The sequence below is a fragment of the Ischnura elegans genome, chromosome 4 (genome assembly GCF_921293095.1).
Source record: "Ischnura elegans chromosome 4, ioIscEleg1.1, whole genome shotgun sequence".
Lineage (NCBI taxonomy): Eukaryota > Metazoa > Arthropoda > Insecta > Odonata > Coenagrionidae > Ischnura > Ischnura elegans.
The window spans coordinates 48135625-48154559 of NC_060249.1; the positions used below are offsets into that span (position 1 = coordinate 48135625).

General features: G+C 35.9%; 1 protein-coding gene across 1 annotated transcript in view; it reads left to right on the forward strand.

The window, feature by feature from the left end:
• LOC124157402 (E3 ubiquitin-protein ligase TRIM9) overlaps positions 1 to 18935 on the forward strand; it is a gene marked incomplete at its 5' end in the record, with an annotated part of 152644 nt that overhangs the window by 117945 nt on the left and 15764 nt on the right. Inside the window, 2 exons of the mRNA XM_046532086.1 lie at positions 10054 to 10210; positions 13867 to 13899. Coding sequence (XP_046388042.1) covers positions 10054 to 10210; positions 13867 to 13899 — 190 coding nt within the window. The remainder of the gene's footprint in view (positions 1 to 10053; positions 10211 to 13866; positions 13900 to 18935) is intronic.

The window sequence follows — 18935 nt, forward strand, 5'->3', positions numbered from 1 at the left end:
ACGGTCTCCGGCGTTAATTTGTGGAACTGTTTCATGTTAAAAATAAATATAAATACTTTGTTATCAGGATGATAGCATGATATGCAGAAACCCGGGTCATACCATCTGAAATAAAGTGTGGAATATAGCAAAGTGTTTTAATTTCTTTTTAACAATCATGTCATTCGTAATTAGAGTAAAGAATAATAGAAACATATGGTGATAATAGTGTAATGTAACCGAGATATAGCTTAATAAAGCGTAACCAGTCATAGAAACAATTCCGTCAAGAAGTTGGATACCTATCCTCAATTTTATACCCAATTCATGTCCTAACAATATTTCCGTCCCTCTTCATTGAGATTGAGTCGGTGACAAACTTTGTGAATATTTATAAGACGCTGCATAGTACTTACTCGGATTCTATGGTTCTTATTTTCATGGTCTGCCTCTACTCTATTCATTCGTTGGTAATCTAGCCACAATCACTAACTTTTGGAGGATGGATAAAGAAAAATTATTATGCGTAGCTATGGTTTGCCAACTTCACATCTCGTAGAAGTTTCTGTTGATGGCACTTAAAAAAGTTTCCTCTCCGCTTGAGCATTGGAAAGTTTTTTGAGCTAGTAAAAAAAACTTTTTCGCGGGAATCACATCGCCGCCCGAAAGACTCTCTTCTATTTGCTATTTCTTGGCTTGCTTGACGATTTATTTCTGAAATTTTCCTCTCCGAAAAATTTTACTTTATACCCCGCCACCATCACGAATGTCATTTTTTTGAATTTTTTTATTGAACTTGCCCAATTTTCGGCCGAGGAGAATTTTATCGAATATATTTTCTCCGTTAAAGATCCTAGTTGTACCCATATTTTGTATCCATATGGTCGGGACAGGTCAGAACTTGCCTCGAGGATTATTCTGCCTCCGTCGTATTGGATAATCCGAAGAATTTATGCGGGTAAATTTTCCTGGTTCTTCCAAAAACCCTGGAAGAGAGCCCTTTAGCCAATCGAATAAATCCCTCTGCGCATTTCATAATCTTTCTTTCGCATATGTAACGTACCTTATCCTCGTCTCTCCTCCTATAACGTCCGATGTTTGTTCTCTATTAATTCTTAATTAACTTTAAATACTCAAACAAATTATTTTTTTAAACTAATTAGAGGAAATAATTACAATTTTAATTAATTTCTCTATTTAGTTTAGTTCTTTATACCGTGATTATTCTAGGAAAGAGTGTGCAACTATCAAAAAGAGTGTGTGATATTCCCCCGTGGTATAGAAAAAACGTCATACTCCTGTTCATAATACGCACGAAAATAATTCTGATTTGGATTTATTGAAAAAATATGTCCTCGAATGAAGAAAGTGTCAGTAATAAAATATCACACGTCTTAATTTTCCGCGTTAAGATCACAAGATAAGTTATAAATCGACACAATAGTTTTAAAATCCGTGTAATTGAAGAATTATTCTGGCCACCTACTTGAATCTTAACCATCATCTAACTTGAATACAGATCAATAAAAAGAATTTGTGATCACATCATAGGGTAATCCATAGCGCCAAGTGTTTTCCGTATAAATCATGACGTAATGACGTGTATGAAAGATTGTTTGAGTTTTACGGACAAGTTTTTGTCAATATATCTCACTATCCCATCACTATAACGGTCCATTGTTAATTTTAGATCGGAACAAATTTAAGTGGAGATATGTGGGCTATCCCTTTATATTTACTATATCTTTGAAGTCATCAGAAAAACTGAAAACCTTGTCGAGGGAGGTGACTATTCCTAGCCTCAGCAAAGCCCTGCAGGAGACCAAATGCAAAATAGATTTTTTCACTTCTTGTTTTTTGGATGTGTAGGTACATTATTTCACCAAGTCCACGCGTGTGATTTCTGCAGTCGTTCCTTCGTTTGTACGGCATAGTTATCTACCAAATATATATTACAGTTATAAGAAGCAAAAAATAAAAAAGTTATAAATATTAAAAAATTAGTATAATAAAAATAAAAGTTATTAATATTACAGATACGAAAAGTATCAAGTTTTGCCAATGCAGTCGAAACACGTCTAGGTTGCTATAAAAAATTTGGAGGTACAATTTTAAGAATATCGGTAAACCGCCACATTTTTTACAAAACATCTTTCGGTCAATCGGTAAATTTTAGAAGTGTCCGATACCACTTCGTGTACACACTATCCCGCCATCCGCTTCAACAGGCATGTGGAGGTAGGTGCCTTATTCCTATATACCTATGCGCCTTAAGGAGTGGGTTAGAAAAGTGACTTGATCACTGCGTCAAAGTTGTTTGAATACTTTATTGTTCGAAGGAAAAACATCCGTTCAGAATAATATCTCTCTTTTTTATCGTCAATTATTCCAACACTTAGAATTCAATACTTATTATTCGGCTTACTTGCACACAATACGCATCCGTACTATTTTTGTCTTCAATATCAGCATTTTAAATACGAATCAGGAATCTTATTTTCATTAAAAGATTTATTTTTTTCCAAACGGCCATCTTGCCATTGCTGGGGATGCGGAGTGCGTGAGAAAAATAAAATAAAGAGGAGAGAGTGGTTATTTGCGTTTAAAAGGAAGGGCCGGTTGTAGGGATTCGGCAGATCGTGCGGAAGAAATTGGCCGGTGAAAGGAGTTTTCAAAATGAACCACCCACGGAAAAGTAACATAAATCACCGTTCCCGAGGAAGACTCGGAGAATCCCCCTCGTGGAATCTTGAAAGAGACCGCAACCGGAAGAAAAATAAAATGATAAACAAGTGAACGAAAGAAAAAAAATGAACGAGCAGAAGTAGTCCTTCGAAAACTCCGACCCAGAGACCCCTTATAAAAGCTCCCTCCGACCCATCTTGCCAAGTTATTCTTATTTCTTTGAGAGGGTAGATTCGTGACAGTGCCGACAGGTACTTTTCGCATTTATTGTTATTTTTTTAATTGCCGCTACAGACGAAATAAAAGACTTGTACATTGAAGTTATAATGCTCATGTTATGAGATAATAAGCAGTGTACACAGACTTTGGATAAATGCTTTCCTTATATTCAGAGTTATGGAGTAACTGAGTAAAAAAAGAGATCAGAGAATGATTGCAAAGCAAATAATTTTCGACAAATCAAGTGTAGCAAAGTGTGTGTAACGTTAAAAAGAGCTTGCTATGATTAAAACAATTATTTACGAGTGGCATAAGCGTTTCCAAGATGACCGTAAAGACGTTGGCGACGTCGATGATGTCGTAGCATGATGAATAAAACCGATGAAAACATGGAAATAGTGAAATATATTATTAAATTGTAATCGAATTAGTACCCAGTGGGACTACTTCGAGGTTGAAAACATTATTGAAGATGAATCGATAAATATTTTATTTTCAAAAACTTGACCTATGGCTAATGAAACTCTATTTTCGATTTTAATAGAAATCAGTTATTCCATCACACATACCAACCTGTTTAAACACAAGTATGCGTCTTCGATTCGAGTAAACTGGAGAGGCCTCCCCGTGTTTCAAAGGTGGAAAGGCCAGGGAAAGGAACTTAATCCCTACCTTACTACCGACAAACCTCAATGTGGCAACTTTTACCACCTCTTTAAAAATCCCTCCATGCATTACCCCTGCCCCATCTCCACTCTTCGTCCGTCCTTCGCTCCGAACCCTCAACCAATCCCGAGCCTTTTTCCCTTTTTTTCGCCCTTCCGATTCGCCTTTTTCGGGGGAAAAAAAGGTGAAAAAAATATATCAAATCCATCCGACGTACTTCCTGCGGGTTGGGTCTGCCACTTAACCTGGCGGCAGGGAATGATTTAATGTCTCGGTGGAAAATCTAATAAAGTGCGTTCGGTGGGTTATGGATTCTCTCCCTTTAATTATGTCGGGTTGAGTTCGGGATTCCCGGTAGCTCCACGACGCTTTAACGGAGCGAGAGTGAGGGTAATCCCAGTGCCAGGATGTCTTCAAGCCATCCGCATCACCTTGGTGACATTTTGATGAAAAAAAAACAAATCGTCTTCAGAATATTATTTTCTGTACTTGCACGCTGTAGCGTGAAGTAAAAGCTCTCTAAACTGTTCCTAAATATGAATAAATTGGGGTGAAATGACTTTTATAGTACTTACAACTGTTGAGCTCCAATATGACTGATAAAATAATTATTATTGAAGTTATTCGTGAAAATAATTAGCATTTACTAATTAAATTCCGTTGTAAATTAGCAATTACACGTCAGCTCAGGACGGTGAAGTAAAATTTTCAACGCAACGAAATATAGTAACATTATGAAAGTAAAGTTTCGAAGCTCGCTGATTTATTTCGTGATCCCAGTAATTAAGAGAATGATACAAATAAAATACAAATAAAGAGAATGATACAAATATGAGTTTTACAATAATCACAAAGACAGTCGTAGGACACCAAGGCTGGAAAATATTGAGAAGTTCAAGCGTATCATTTTCATTTTCATCGTAAGAAAATCTTGGATGAATCGATGAAGTATCCGGCAGAAGACTTCGACTGTCATACACTTGTCCCTGAGGGCAGTCGGACGATAACTTAACGTCTACGAAAAGAATAATAAAAACTTCGACTGTCATATGATATTCTAAACTCAGCAAAATTTACGGTAGACTTCTTTCCGACCTGTAATTTCTTTATCCTCTTGTAAATCTTCAGAAAGGGAAAATTATGTTGAATAAAGAAAAGAGAAAAATGACTAAATAAATATATAGTCAAGTTCGGGGAACAAAACATGTTTGAAGAAGAAAACCCTTGTTGACAACTTCCAGTGTAGTCGGTTAGGAATCTACTACTACACGGAAATTGGAGAATTGAAACGACTTCTTAAGTTGTTATTGCTCGACTAAGTATATTTTTAAATTTGGTGCGCTTTAGGGCTGGACAGGTTAAGAAAATCGTCTGGCTTCTTTCAGGGACAAGTTTATTTTTCCCGGCGAAAAAGAAATATTCTGCAATGGTTGAACTTGAGCGGATGAAATATGTACAGCATTTTCCACGTACCGTTGGAATATAGATCGCTAATGATTAACACTATTGTATATGGAATTTAATAAAAATCAACTATTTTTGTGTCAATCTCGTGGCTATTTTCGTCTCAACGCTCTTATTAATCGTAATAAAAAAGCTCATTATATTCCTAAGTTGACCTTAGCCTTAACCTGAGACTTCATTACGTTTTCATCCAATGCATTTGTGCTGCCTTTTTTTTTCTGACAAGTTGCTATGAAATTTAAGCTTGGATAGTAAGTTGTACTTTTCACTGAATGAATGTATCAGATTGCTTTCTTTTTTATTATAAAGGTGTGTAGTGGGTTTTCATTTTGGGAATTCAACACATGCTTAAATAAATCAATTTGGCAATATTTGAGCCTGCCGTTAATGATAGATTTTCATTTCTGTACATTTTCTAGTATAACAATATACGTATCCATATTTCAGATTCCATGCCATATTTATGTTTATTTTCTGTACACGGACCTGTGACATTGTGGAAGGTGTGATGAAAGTTATGAAATCAATCTAACGAACTGACATTTCTGTTAAAAAAATTCTGCCCATTAAATAAATTTCCACCTGGTCAAAATCATAAAGATCTGGATTCTTCTTTTTCCCATGTTTCTGCCGATTCTGCTTGCTGATGTACTTTTATTTATGTAAAAATTACAGTGTATTGCACTTGTAAAAATTAAAATTAGCTACTTCCCTTAAAGCTGTCAAATAATAGTCTTTATCTCGAAAACTTAAACATCTGTCTTTCATTTAGTCTTACTTTCGCATTTCCCATAGATATCTTCATTATTCAATGTGCACTTTAACGAGTTATTATCACTATTTACCCATCATTTCCAGGCTAAAATAAACTCATTCAGAGTACAGCAATCAACCCAATCTTTGGTTTCGTTTGGTGTACATAAAACTCGTCATTGTTTCTGTGGTGCTACACCTAAGAAACCAATCAAGCTGAATGAAATGCAAATTTGTAAATTTAGAGATTCAAAGATATACTCCTCATAAGAACACATTACCGAGTTCTTGAATGGGAAAAATACGACAATTCGAAAAAATTCGTTTCCCCTTCTTTCATCAACCTTCCTAAATGAGTGCTATTACCTCCCTCTTACAAAATAAGTTCCGTGAAAAACATCAAAGGCCAAATTTATTTTATTAAAGCGAAAGCAGTGCAAGATTTTTGAATTGGGTCGGTTAATTGCCTTCCACGTCAACGAAATGAGGAATGACGGAAATGAAAACGGTTAAAACGAAAATCGTGTTAATTAGAACATTTATAACTCGAGAACGGCTGTACCGATTTTAATGTTATTTCGATTTTTGGATTCTTCCCAGCCCCAGATAACAGAATAAGCATTAAAAATGGTAAAAATCCACGAAAAAATTACTCTTGATCTTAGGGGTATAATTTTAGGAGTTATTAACACTGCAAAAGCTGCCAAGACGGTCAACAGTAGATGTTTTGTTTTTACCAATTTAGTGACTGAACCACGTTAAAAAAATTAAAGCCAATTTAATTGTTAAAACATGTTAAAAATATTAAAATAATATTCAAATCTTTCAAGTCGAGCCAAGCTCCAAGTTGAATCGTCAACCAACACGTCACTACCGTGTGTCTAAACAAATATCCAAGCTAGTGTTGACTATCGGTACTATCGTGTTCGTGTCGACGAATCGAGCAGATTGATTTCAATTCCTCGAATTTTTTGCAATTTCGTTTCATCGAAAGATGAGCTCATCGACGAAGTGTGCCCGGAGTTAGCCTAAAAAATAATAGTTTGTTATATTTTTTCTTCTATGTTACGACTTCATTTTTCTTTGTGCGTTAATTTCAATAAATGTTTTGGAGCTTTAAACTCTCATACTCAGCTGAGAGAACGAAAGTTCTTCCTAGGGTTTTTATTTTTGGTATTACTTGATTTCATCTGATAGTCTTTATCTCATTTGGAAATTTTTAGGGTATTTTGAGTACACTTCTTTCAACGTGTACATTTACTTCAAATATAGAAATTACACCTTATTTTTTCTGTTGTCCAACTTTCACTGTTTTGATGCTGGAAAATGTTCTCAAGTACTATATCGTATCCGCTTTAACGGTACGGTAACGGCTTTTTTTTTGGATAAGTGTCAATGGGTTACTTCATCGCTATCATGTACACAACGAAAGCACATCGTATGATTATATTCTTTTAAGACTCTAGTGTCGGCTGGTTTCTTCCTTTCGCAGTTCGAGAACTGGAAAATTCATGAAGACGAAGAAAATGTTCTTACTCGTCAATTTCAAAATATTTATTGTAATGAACCTGATTGGTTTCTTATTTCCAGCACCATTATACAATGACCATCGCCATTACAAAATTATGGGGTCTCCAGGTAGTAAGTTAATCTAATAATTAATCCCTGAAATTTTTCGTATAGTTGTGCACTTTTCATACGACCTTTATGTCTCAAAAAGGCAAAACACGACCGACTGATGAAAAGTGAAGGAAATATTTCTAGATCGATTCTAAATGATTTAAAATGCATTTCCAGGCATGTTATTTTTCAACAATTTTCCTGTACTCCCCGTTGCCGTTCTTAAGGTTGTAGTTACCACACCCCGCGTCCTTTTTCGTGGGGTTCTTGTCATGTTTTTCGTTCCCTGTCATCCTTAACACCTGCGTTGTCATAACGAAACGTGTCGAGAGGATTGGTTGAGCATTATTCTAACGAGCTTACACTGATTGGAATCCGTACCGATGTCCAGTTCGACGGAGTATCCCTCACCTTCGCGTTTCATCTGATGAGTTGGGGACCTTGTTGTTCGCTTAGGACAACAGAGGCGTGTTGCTTTCCGCCCAGCTGCCCTCGAAGCCATCGGAGGGAGAGGGAAGCGTTGGTAGTATGGACGCGAGTGGACCGGATTCAGGCGTCGCGACGCATCGTAGCGTCGCTTAGAGCGTGAAATTTCGCTTTTGTTGTTGTTGTCCTTGACCCTTACGGCGCGGCGGGCCGAACCCTTTGACCCTGCATTCCAATAGGTAGAGAGACCCCTGTTGATTGGTGTCCTCAGTTAATTCCCATTCTGGAGGATTGGTGGCGTTGGCAATCCCTCTTTCCGTTTGTTTACTTTTCTTGGTCCAGGTGACGCCACGTTCTCGTTTGCGTGTCCGTATGCCTGCAGGAATCAGGTCGAAAAAACTCTAGCGCGAATTTAGATTTGGAATTTTTGAAAGGGCTGTGTAGATAGGCACGTATCTAGAAATTTTCTTCGGGGGCTGTTGGGGAGGTTTGCGGGTTTTCTATACTGTTGCTTTGTTGCCAATTTGCACCTATCGGAAAACCATAAATTAGTATATTTCGTTTTGTAACGCTTAAATTTATATTAATTGTTTTTAATAGAGATATCATTACAGAAATTCACTACAGTATAAACCATTTTTCGGCGTTTGGGTGTAATTAAAATTTATTTTTAAAAATAAAAAATATTTTTCTTTCGTAGCATCATGCGTCTGCAATATTTTCTTGGACGAGAGAAGTCGCACACTATAGGAGCAATCAGGCTTTTGGTAAAATTTGCAAACTTTTTACATCTTCTAGTTTTGTGGCTGAATTTTAGAGCAGAGCTGATAACTTGCTGTATACTAGTTGCACACAATAGCCGATTGATATTTACGTGTTTGAGAAAGACTTTATTATATTTCCGTATGAATAAGACCATGAAAAATTCTTAAATACAAAAATCAGTTAGCGAATATCATATTTTTTTCATTTTTATTTCTGTTTATCATACCAAACCTGATTGATATTAACATGCTTGAGAAAGCTTTTATTATATTTCTGTATTAATAAGACCATGAAAAATTCTTAAAAACATATCAATTAGCGAGTGTCACACTTTTTCTATTTCCATTTTTATTTTCTGAATTTCCTACAGTTTTTTGCCATTTTATAAATATATGTTTGTACATAAGGTAATTGTAGTTACAATTATTATGTATAATTACTGTGCCGTACATTTTATTTGGAATGTCTTATATAATCAAGCATCGCGTCGGCCCCAGTCGCATAATTAAATGATGATAACCAAGAAATCACGATAATGCACTATTTTTACTCGCTTTTTCTTAACATGCTTCTTCTATTTATGTGTTTCATCGATGGAGTGTTGGAATTGATTTTTATAACAACTTCCCATTAGAGGATCGGCTTGAAAGTCTGCACAATTGCTTGCTTCTGATGACAAGTGGCGTAACTATGGGGGAATGAGGGGATAGATCCCCCCCAAAGCATCAGAGAAATATTAAAAAAATATTTAAAACTATTGTCTTGGTTTGACATATAATAACTGCATCTGCTTAAAGTAAAATTTTAAGAGCCAAAATGATGTAAAATGCATTTCCAGGCAGGAATTTTTTTTTCAAAATTTTCCTGTACTCCCAGTTGCCTGGGGTGAGAGCGAACCCCCTTTTCCGCCCCACAAAGCATATTCGTAGTTACGCCACTGCAGATGACAATACAAAATTCATTAAGCAAACATCACAATTTAGTTCCAATGTGCTGTAAATTATCAACTTAATTTCTATGTGGAAAGATAGTACGAAATTTTCTCAATAAATGGCGTTAGTTATAATTTTTTGGCAGAAATTTCTCAAACAGCTCTGGTTTAATCGATTACATGATGCAGCTCTAAAAAGTAGAGAGTAAAAATAAAATTTTAAAAATATTTTTAAAAACACCCTCTCTCCAAAAACAGTACAAAATTCGATAAAAAGTCAAAAGAATAAGCTTTTATTCACTGTCAGAATTAAGCGTTCGTGGTGATTAGGTTGAGGTATTAATATCGCGTGCCAATCCTTACTTACCTATCAGTGTCTCTTGCACACTTATTTGTAATAAACTTAATGAGCACCGACGTATTATTCTCCGTGTAATGAAAGGCTTGTTTTTTTTACTCTGTAGTGCATTTGATACTATTGTTATTTTCTGCTTCGATGATTTTTGTCCGTGTTCTCATCGTTTCGCCTGTCTTTTTTTCTTCAGATTGGCTCCATGTTGATCAACCGGGTGGCGAACGTGGATATCACGTGGCACAAGGAAATGGCGACCACTCCACGAGCATCCCACGAGTTCGACCTCACCCTCGACGATAAGTCCGTCCTGCGAGCCATCGAGCAGCTCAACTTCATCCAGATGAAACGTAAGCATCCGTCGCCTAGCAACGACACTGTTTATCCCTCCGACGCGAGGGCGACATAGATACGTGGATAATTGATTCCATTTAATTTCATTGGAAAAAAAATTCACATTATACAAGGTTATCATAAAAGAATGGTGCCGTATTGAACATGGTTTAAAGGAAAAAGGAATAACTAACAGTCTATGTTTATTTAGTTATCAAATTTTTCGTCTCTAACAGTTTTTTTTACATAACCAATAAATGTCTATGTATTCTCCCTTAGTTGCTCGAAAAATGTCCAAAAGATTCTCAAATTCTGTCTAAACATTCTAATTTATAAAAAATACTTCGTTAATAATTGTCATTGCTTCATTGATGGTGTTCAATAAGTGGTTTGGGTCGTGAATTTTTTGTCTATGAATAACGTTTTTGATGTACCCCCACAAGAAAAAAAATGAAAGGTGTGTGACATCTAGTATCATCCGATGAATTACTGAAAGCGCACCATTATTTTGTAATAGTCCTTTAAATTCCACTTAAATTCTTTATTCGTGAACATGGTTTTGGCAATACTATCAAGTCGTTATCAAAGTCTATTTCAAGAATCATACCAGTATTGTGGAAACGATAGCCGGTAACCGGACTTTAGATTATGACAAGACTTTTCGATATTCTCAACTCTCATATTTCTTAATTTTTTTTATTTTAATTATAGTTTGGTGAGTATTCTGCTCGTAATATTGTTTTAACTAATGGCTAAAGGAAAGGCAATTTCGGAGTTTCAATGAGGAAAATAATGGGACATAATTTCTGTGACAGTCTCCTTTCTTTGCCATTACTTCCTTTTCCATTGGCCATTTTATTTAGACTCAATAATTTACTTGCAATATTTTTTCGTGATTTAAATATTTGTTTTGAGAAAAGGGATCATCATGATGATGTTTCATTGATTTAATCTAATTTCCATACGTGAAGGAGAATATAAATTTCTCCAGAGAAAACCTTCTCTTCAAATGAGATTCTTTCGCCTTGTATGCATTCATCGTACTCTTATCAAACGTAATATCCCGTCTTATGATAAATAGGCTTTTTTTTTTAATAAGCCATAAATAATAAGATTCGTTTAAGGTTATATGCAATACCTTTATACCTTTAAAGCGTTACCAGTTATCGTATAAGGTGGTGGTGGAAATATTTCTCTTAAATCTTTCTCTGCTGCTTCCGTGCGTAATGGTGTTGGCTCCTAAATGGTATTTTCAAAACGCTACGTAAGCTTCGAACTAGTTTTCAACATATATACGTTTAATATAATATTTGTGGTGTAATTTAGGGTGTTACTTTGTTGTATTTTGCATTTTTATTTCATTATATTTTTTATTTCGCTGAAATTTAGTGCTAATCTTTTTCGCTTCATTTATGCCGGTTTGCGTAGACATATAGCCGTAAAAACTGATCGGTATGGGGTGAAGGTTTTTTCTATTTTTTTCATGACAGAAAAATGAGGCGCATGACTCTGCGTATACATTTATAAAGGGTTTTATGAGACTTGTTTTTAAACAGCTTGTTGTGTCAACTTCGGAGAATAAGTTACTGAGTATCGAAATTTAATATTAAATTGAGATGTTTTTTTTAATTAAAAAAAAGTTATATCGTTCTGAATAAATTGATATTCTGAGCAGTTTTTCTGTCACTCATGTTCATTTGCAAGTATAGGGTCATTTATTAGTGTGATTCCGGGGATACTTAATGGAGAAATATGTATTTTTTTAATTTTTGTGTTTGAAATTAAGGCCGCTTTTGACTCATTGATTTTATTTTTTATTTTACTATCCGAAGAAGAAAGTAGTATTCATTTTTACCTTTACCGTTTACTGTCGTAATTTTCAATCGATTCAATGAAGTTTAAGGTTTGTTTTATTTCGCTGTCAGATTAATTCTTTTTTTTATTTCTTTCATTGTTCACCCAGGTTTTTTCTCCGTGTGGCGGACAAAAAAATCAATTATTAATTAAAGTGTTACTGTAATTTTTTCTTCGGTACAGTTTTGGTTACTTGATTGTTTCATGGGAATCTTGGTTATATTTTTGTGTCGATTCACGTAAACCACCTTTGGTAACTCTGTACTCTTTGGAATTCTCCGATATTGAATTTATCGTGAATAATTAACCGTTAAAAATCGATGTGGCAATTTCTTACTGCCTTAAATCAATTTGTTGTTCTTAGGAAACTACGATTTTTTAAAGTGTTTACGTTGCATATAATTTTCTGTTTCTTTCTATTCTTGAAATGTTTCTTTGATTATTTTGCAGCCGTTTTACGTTTTATTCCTTGTTCTTTCTTTCCAATATTTTTTTGTAATTTAGAGGTCTTCACTATTGAAGCAGTAATCTATTGTTGTATGTAAAAAACGCATTCACACTCACACACTCATGCCTGTTTACTTTGGGAAATTTTCCTCTTGACTCACCTCTGAAGTTGATTTCCCGTAATTGGTTCCGAAATCTTTCACGTATTGGCTGAATTGAACGCCACTCATGCCTCTGTCGCGTCGATCTAGCTCAATTTGTGGGAGAAATATCCATGAAAACTGCCGATCCAATTAATTTCCTGCTTATTTCTTCCCACGCATATCTGATTCCGCAGCGTCTCGTGAGAGTATTCGGCAGTGGATCAAACATTATTATTTACTTTGTATTAGTTGTAAACGGTGTCTCCAACGACGATTCTAGATCTTCTTGTTAGTTACAATAAATACAACAATAATTTTATTTTGGGAATAGTTTTAGTATATTTTTTTTAAATTTGCATAACTTTTGTACCTACATGTAAATGTAATTACTATATACCAGGTTATTAGATGAGAATTATTTTATATCGTTTAGGTTTGATTCATAAGATTTTGTATCTATTTCATATTAAAAAATCTAATTTGTAGATGTGTTCCAAATGCTGTCTTAACTTACTCCTTGCGCTTTTTACAATACATTCATTAAATAATTAAATCCGCCAAAAGTTTAAATCTATGCTGTAATTTTTGATAATAATTTGGCATTCATTACACATTAACAAATCAGCGTTTTCAAGCTTACAGTCCATTTTTGATTGTTTATTATTGATTGTCGTAGCAAAAAATATCACAGAGCTCCTAACGGCGAACACGTCAACCACGCTTTGTGAAATGCTTGTTAAAATATAGGAAAGGAATTGTTTTTATGGTGGCGTACTTTTTGGTTTTTTTAAATCATCTGGAATTTGAGAGATTTTGAAATGGATTATATTAATGCAATATTTTCATACCCTTGTAAACTCATTCAAAAATTTAATACCTATGTAACTAATCATCCACTCGCTTGAACTTACCTGAAGAGTGTGTTTTTGTGTGTATGCGCGTTTTGAGCTGTTTATTCCATGCCCTAAGATTATAGACCTGTAGTTGTGTAAAGGTGGTAAAACATTTTGTGTGCACTGCAAGTGTTCTTTTGATTGGCACCTTAATGAGCTAGAGTATATACATATGACGTTTACATGTTGTGAATAGTTTTTTTGTGTGGGCTTCACCGATTTCTTTTTCTCTTTCTCCCTTCCCTTTCCTTTTCCTTCCAATTCTTTCCTCTCTCCTTTCCTTCCCATATCGCCATTCCAACTTTTCCACGCTACCCTTAACCTTCCGAAACAAAGCTGCCAAAGATGGCGAGGAAAGGTTACCAGCAGGTAGGTTGTCTCTCCGCTTTTCAAAACCCCAAGCGTGCTTTTTGATCCTTTTCGTTTGTTGTTATTTCCATTGTTGTTTTTCTATGTGTGCTTTTGTGTGTTCTTGTGTTTTCTCAACATTTTTTTAACTTCATTTTTGGCTTGTTCGGAAGCGCAAATAGTCTAGTAAGCTTGGTTTAGATATCACTTGACGACGCAGGACAATTAACGAACTACCTCCTAAGAAAGAGACATCTAACGATTGTCGCAACATTTATTGCTTATGTAGCTTTGTGTAGGTACTGTTGAAATTTTTGATCATTCTCATTTTTTTAATCTTCGATGACCGCTTGATGTCCCCTCCGTTGGAATTTCGTGGATTGGCATAAGAGGTCGCTGTCTTTCGTCATGAAGTGAATTCTAAATCAAGTTAACTCTGTTATTAACGCTTTCGAACATTCCTAAGCATCCTTGTGTGACTTTTAATACTACATACATCTCATAACTTTCCTATTTGCGTGTCTTCGTTTCTTTTCCACCACATTATTTCGTTCGATTTCGGAAAATTTTCGTATCATTCACTGCCGTGCTTTGTCTTGTTCGTCGTGATCGTTTATTTATTTCAACTGTTATTATTCAGAAAGTAATGCCTTTTATTCTATTCAGTTTTCAACTTTACTACGTCACCTAATGCGTGTCTGTTACCTTTATTGCTAGTATTTTTCCCCCAGGGCCAAAGTTTTCACAAGTACACGATTAGTAGTTTTTCAATAACTCGACGTGTTTTTGTTATGTGAACTGGCTGGGAAATTGAAAAAGACCAGTCACATTTCGAAGCATTTACCATTTACTGACGGAAACTAACCTTAAAGTAATGGATTTAGCCAGTTAATGGTATAATTTGACCTGTTACAGATGGATTTTCAAACCAGTCATTGATCTTATAAGTAGGCCTGCCCAGGAAGTTCCGCTACCCGAAGCAAACCTTTTATTCCCTCCATACCAGGTTCAAATCACTAGTCCGCTCCAAAATTTGTGGACTACTATCGGCGCAAATAAGGTAGAACGCTGAACTTTAAGCATTTGTATAAAAATCCTGCCGAAGCTCCATAGGGTCGTGTCATAGATCATTTTACTCATTTTTTATTCGACTACAACAATGAATCATTAAACAATGTTTAATCGTAAACGTTCGAAATGTTTGAATAAGAAAACGCGAAAAACTATGAGAACGGCGAAACGGTCGTCTTCTTCATTTCGTCACGGAAAATATTTTATTGGTGGATTTCATTGTATTTTTTATAGACAGAACGTCATATCTGCATTACAAATAGCTTTTTAAAATTAAATTTTACCCATTCTTTGATTTTTTAAATGGCCGAAAGATAGATTTCAATTTCCGAGATGTAGAGAGGAAATTGAATGTCGCAGTTACGTTTGCTATGTGTAAAAAACATTCTAAACTTTTTATGTAAGGAATTTTTTATATTGTTCCACTTACTTAAAATAAACCAAAAAAGAAGAAAATCGTAGAGTGCAATGCCGCTATCTATTGTTTTATTAAGCTCAAAGATTACTTGTTTCAGACATTTATAATCGCACATTTTTGTCCAATATTAATCATTTAATGTCCTCAAAAATCCTGAGTATTAATTAAAATGTCAAAACGGCTGGATACCCAATAAAAACAGTTTTAATGGTAACTGCAAAATGCATCAAAAAATGTTTGCGTTGCCATATCTCGGTAACTAAGGAGTGGTGACTTCGTGTTTATGGACAAAAAATGCTTGAAATTCTCTCACCACGTCCCGAATTATTGCAGATTATACCAGGGTCGTTAAATAAGTTAAATCCCTAATTTTTTTCTCAAAACATATTCATTGTAAATTTCGTGACAATATGCATTTACATGACTTGTCTATGCCCTATTTTTCTATATAGTACCCATTACGTTCTAAGGCCTAGCACCAACATTTTGGGGGAGCATGTATTCTGTGGTGGTAAAAGCTCTTGTCTTGTAGGCGTTGATATGCCGAGCGTGTCTGATCATGGAGCTCTGTTTCTGCATCTTGTGAGGCTCTAACTTTGTATTACCCATCACCCAACTTCACTCCTACCAACTACAGCGTTGTCATTCACTGCACACAAACGTTTATGGATGTTCACCACGGTTTCTTTTTCTGTACACAAAAATTCAATAACATCACGCTAATTTTAACGTGAGTCGTATGTAGACGCCATTTTGACTCTACTACGGTTCTGCTATCTGCTAGAACGGTGTCAAACTTCATCAGTGCAGAGAACAAACATCAATTGTGAAGCACCGACAAGGACATTGATCTATGTACATCAATGGCTTTTTAAAAAATTGGGGCATTACTCATTGAACGACCCTCGTATTTGCCTATAATTCCTTGGAGCGTTGCCTGCGGTGGACTGGTGAATATGGCATGTATGCTCCAGTTGTGAAGTACATGCTTGCATCAAGGGTATTACTGTTTTTTTTCGTTTTGATCCGTCCGACTCGTTATCTCCTTTGATTAAGTAAGCTCCATGGAGGGTATTCTCTCACAGAAATGGGCTTCTTTCGGCGAAAAAAATTAGGGAAACTCCAGAGAGGGATGAGAAATTATGGCAACTGTCCCAAGCCGGTCACTTCGTCCGTCTTTGACGTCAATCTAAAATGAAAAATGACCACAGTTGGGAGATTTTTTCGGGTCTTGATTATCAATCATGTTGCTTATATGGACGCCTCCTTCAGGATTACGATGGTGTGAAATGAGTGGGATGACCAATTTTGGTGGAATTATGAGAGGGTCTTCATCCATATGGTGACTCCTATTCCTGTTTTTTTTCTTAATTGCCATTTCTTTATATAATTTCTTAATAATCTTTAATAGCTGAATTTATATTTATTAGGGATGGTCGGATCGGATACCTCGGATCCAAGTATCCGCGGATATTGCCCTCCATCGGATACATCGGATCCAAAGTCGCCGAAGACATCGGATCTGGATTCGAAATTTTTAATAATAGCTTCAGCGAATGCAACGCGCAATTAGGGTGTAAAGAGTTCCGATTCTATCTTCGAATGCGCCGTCGCATGCGATTCTTCTCCTACTCATGAACCGTTTTGTTTGAAAGCTCTCGCAGAGGTTACGTAGGAGAATTTCAGCCGTTGAAAAGAAAAGTAGCAAAATCTGGCACATTTTGTGACTCTTCCCAAGAGATTGAACAATCATCGGGGGAATGTCAGCGACAGGAATTTTAAAATGCATCGGATCCGAAAATATCCGATCCGAAAGATCGGGCTCCGAAAATCAAGGATCCCATCCGAATCTGATAAAAATCCTGGATCCGTCCATCCCTAATATTTATTGCCAAATTTTTTTTTAGAGACCTGCCTTAACTTCTTGTTGGGAAACTGTGTTTGTTCCCTCCGATTCAATGACTCGTCTGATAAAGCTCGGCAGAATGCTCCGTGTAAACCTATCTTAGCGGGTGGAATACTTTAACTAACCCTAGTTTATATGAATAAAACGTCCGCTGACCTCTCGTAGCCTGGTTGTTGCCTTCGTCCGCCTCCCAGAGGGCGTTTAAGTGCGTCGTCTCACTTTCGCCTCGCCCCGTGAGCTGATGAGTCTCAAGGAGAGCGGCCGGGTGAGTGCGACTCGCGCTCATTAGTTAAACTCCCTCCCCACCCCCTCCGAGCGGAGAGAAAATGGGATAGAGCTCTTGAACTCCGAGACGAACTTCACTCGGGTTCATTGACTGACTGACCGTGGCTAAAAGACGATTTGTCGATACAATTAGCAGTAAATTATCCGTAGGTAGCAGTTAACATGATATTGCAGCATCCGTAAGTGAATGATAATAATAATGATAAGCATTTATTAACGTGGACTTCTGAGACCTTTATTTATTGATGGATGTACATCCTAAATAATATATATGCATAGACAGTATACGAATAAAGCACAATGGAGAAAAATATAAATGCAACTAAAAATCCTGAATTATGTGTACACATTGATTAAATGGAAAATTAGAATGAACAAAAATTGCTAGAATGAGTGATAACAATAGCAAAAATATAATAATGATATAATAAAACAGTACAACACGGACAACGATAAGTGGAGTTAATAAGAGAAAACAGTACATTGAATACAAAAATAAATCTCTATTTTCATTTCATCATATTGGAGTTCATTAAATTGAAATTTTTTCTCTTACAGCTTGCCAAGGATTTACAAGTTTTCAACTCATCCCAACTTAAGTGTAGTTTTTCAACTCAATGGCAGCGTTCGTAGAAAAAAATTAGTATCACTAAGTAACTCACGAAAAATTTGTCAATGGTCAACCTACCAATGAGAATCACCGTGTAACTCACTAATTGTAAGAGTTACATGGTGATGCATACCGTTGGGTTGCCTCATGCTGGCAATGCTTTGATATAAATGGCGCTGTCATTTGCTTTGTTACGTTTTTTGTGGTTTAATGTGAGCCTGAGAGCGGTATAATTCGTACCAACTAATTATTCTGGTTCAGAATTTGCGCTGCGCGCTTGTGATTGTGTTTCATATTCATAACCTGAAAAGTGTACATAAACTCAGGGTTGTGGTGATATGATCGTATTAGATAGCTGACGTACTTAATTTTTACCAATAAACGATTAAACTCGCCGCGTAGAGTATCTCTTGCGGGCTACTGCGTATGTTGACAAGTGTCCTAGCGACTGGAACGCCACTATTAACGGTGACGTGCGGGAATCAATGGATTCACGGGAATGGAGAATCCTGTATTTAATATTTATGCTTGAAACTTTGGAACGTGCGGTGCTGTATTAATTTTTTTAATGCTCTTTACAGCCGTGTTTTGTTAGCCCTAACCGCAAATCTAGGAAGAAGACATCTTGGAGTGAAAATACGTGAATTAAATATTTAATTGAGCAAAATTACTCCGGAAAAGCATCGATACGGCTAAGAAAGGTCCCATCTCAATTGAATACCCTGTGTGCTGAATTTTGCTGTTACCTGTAAAGAATTGATAAAGCT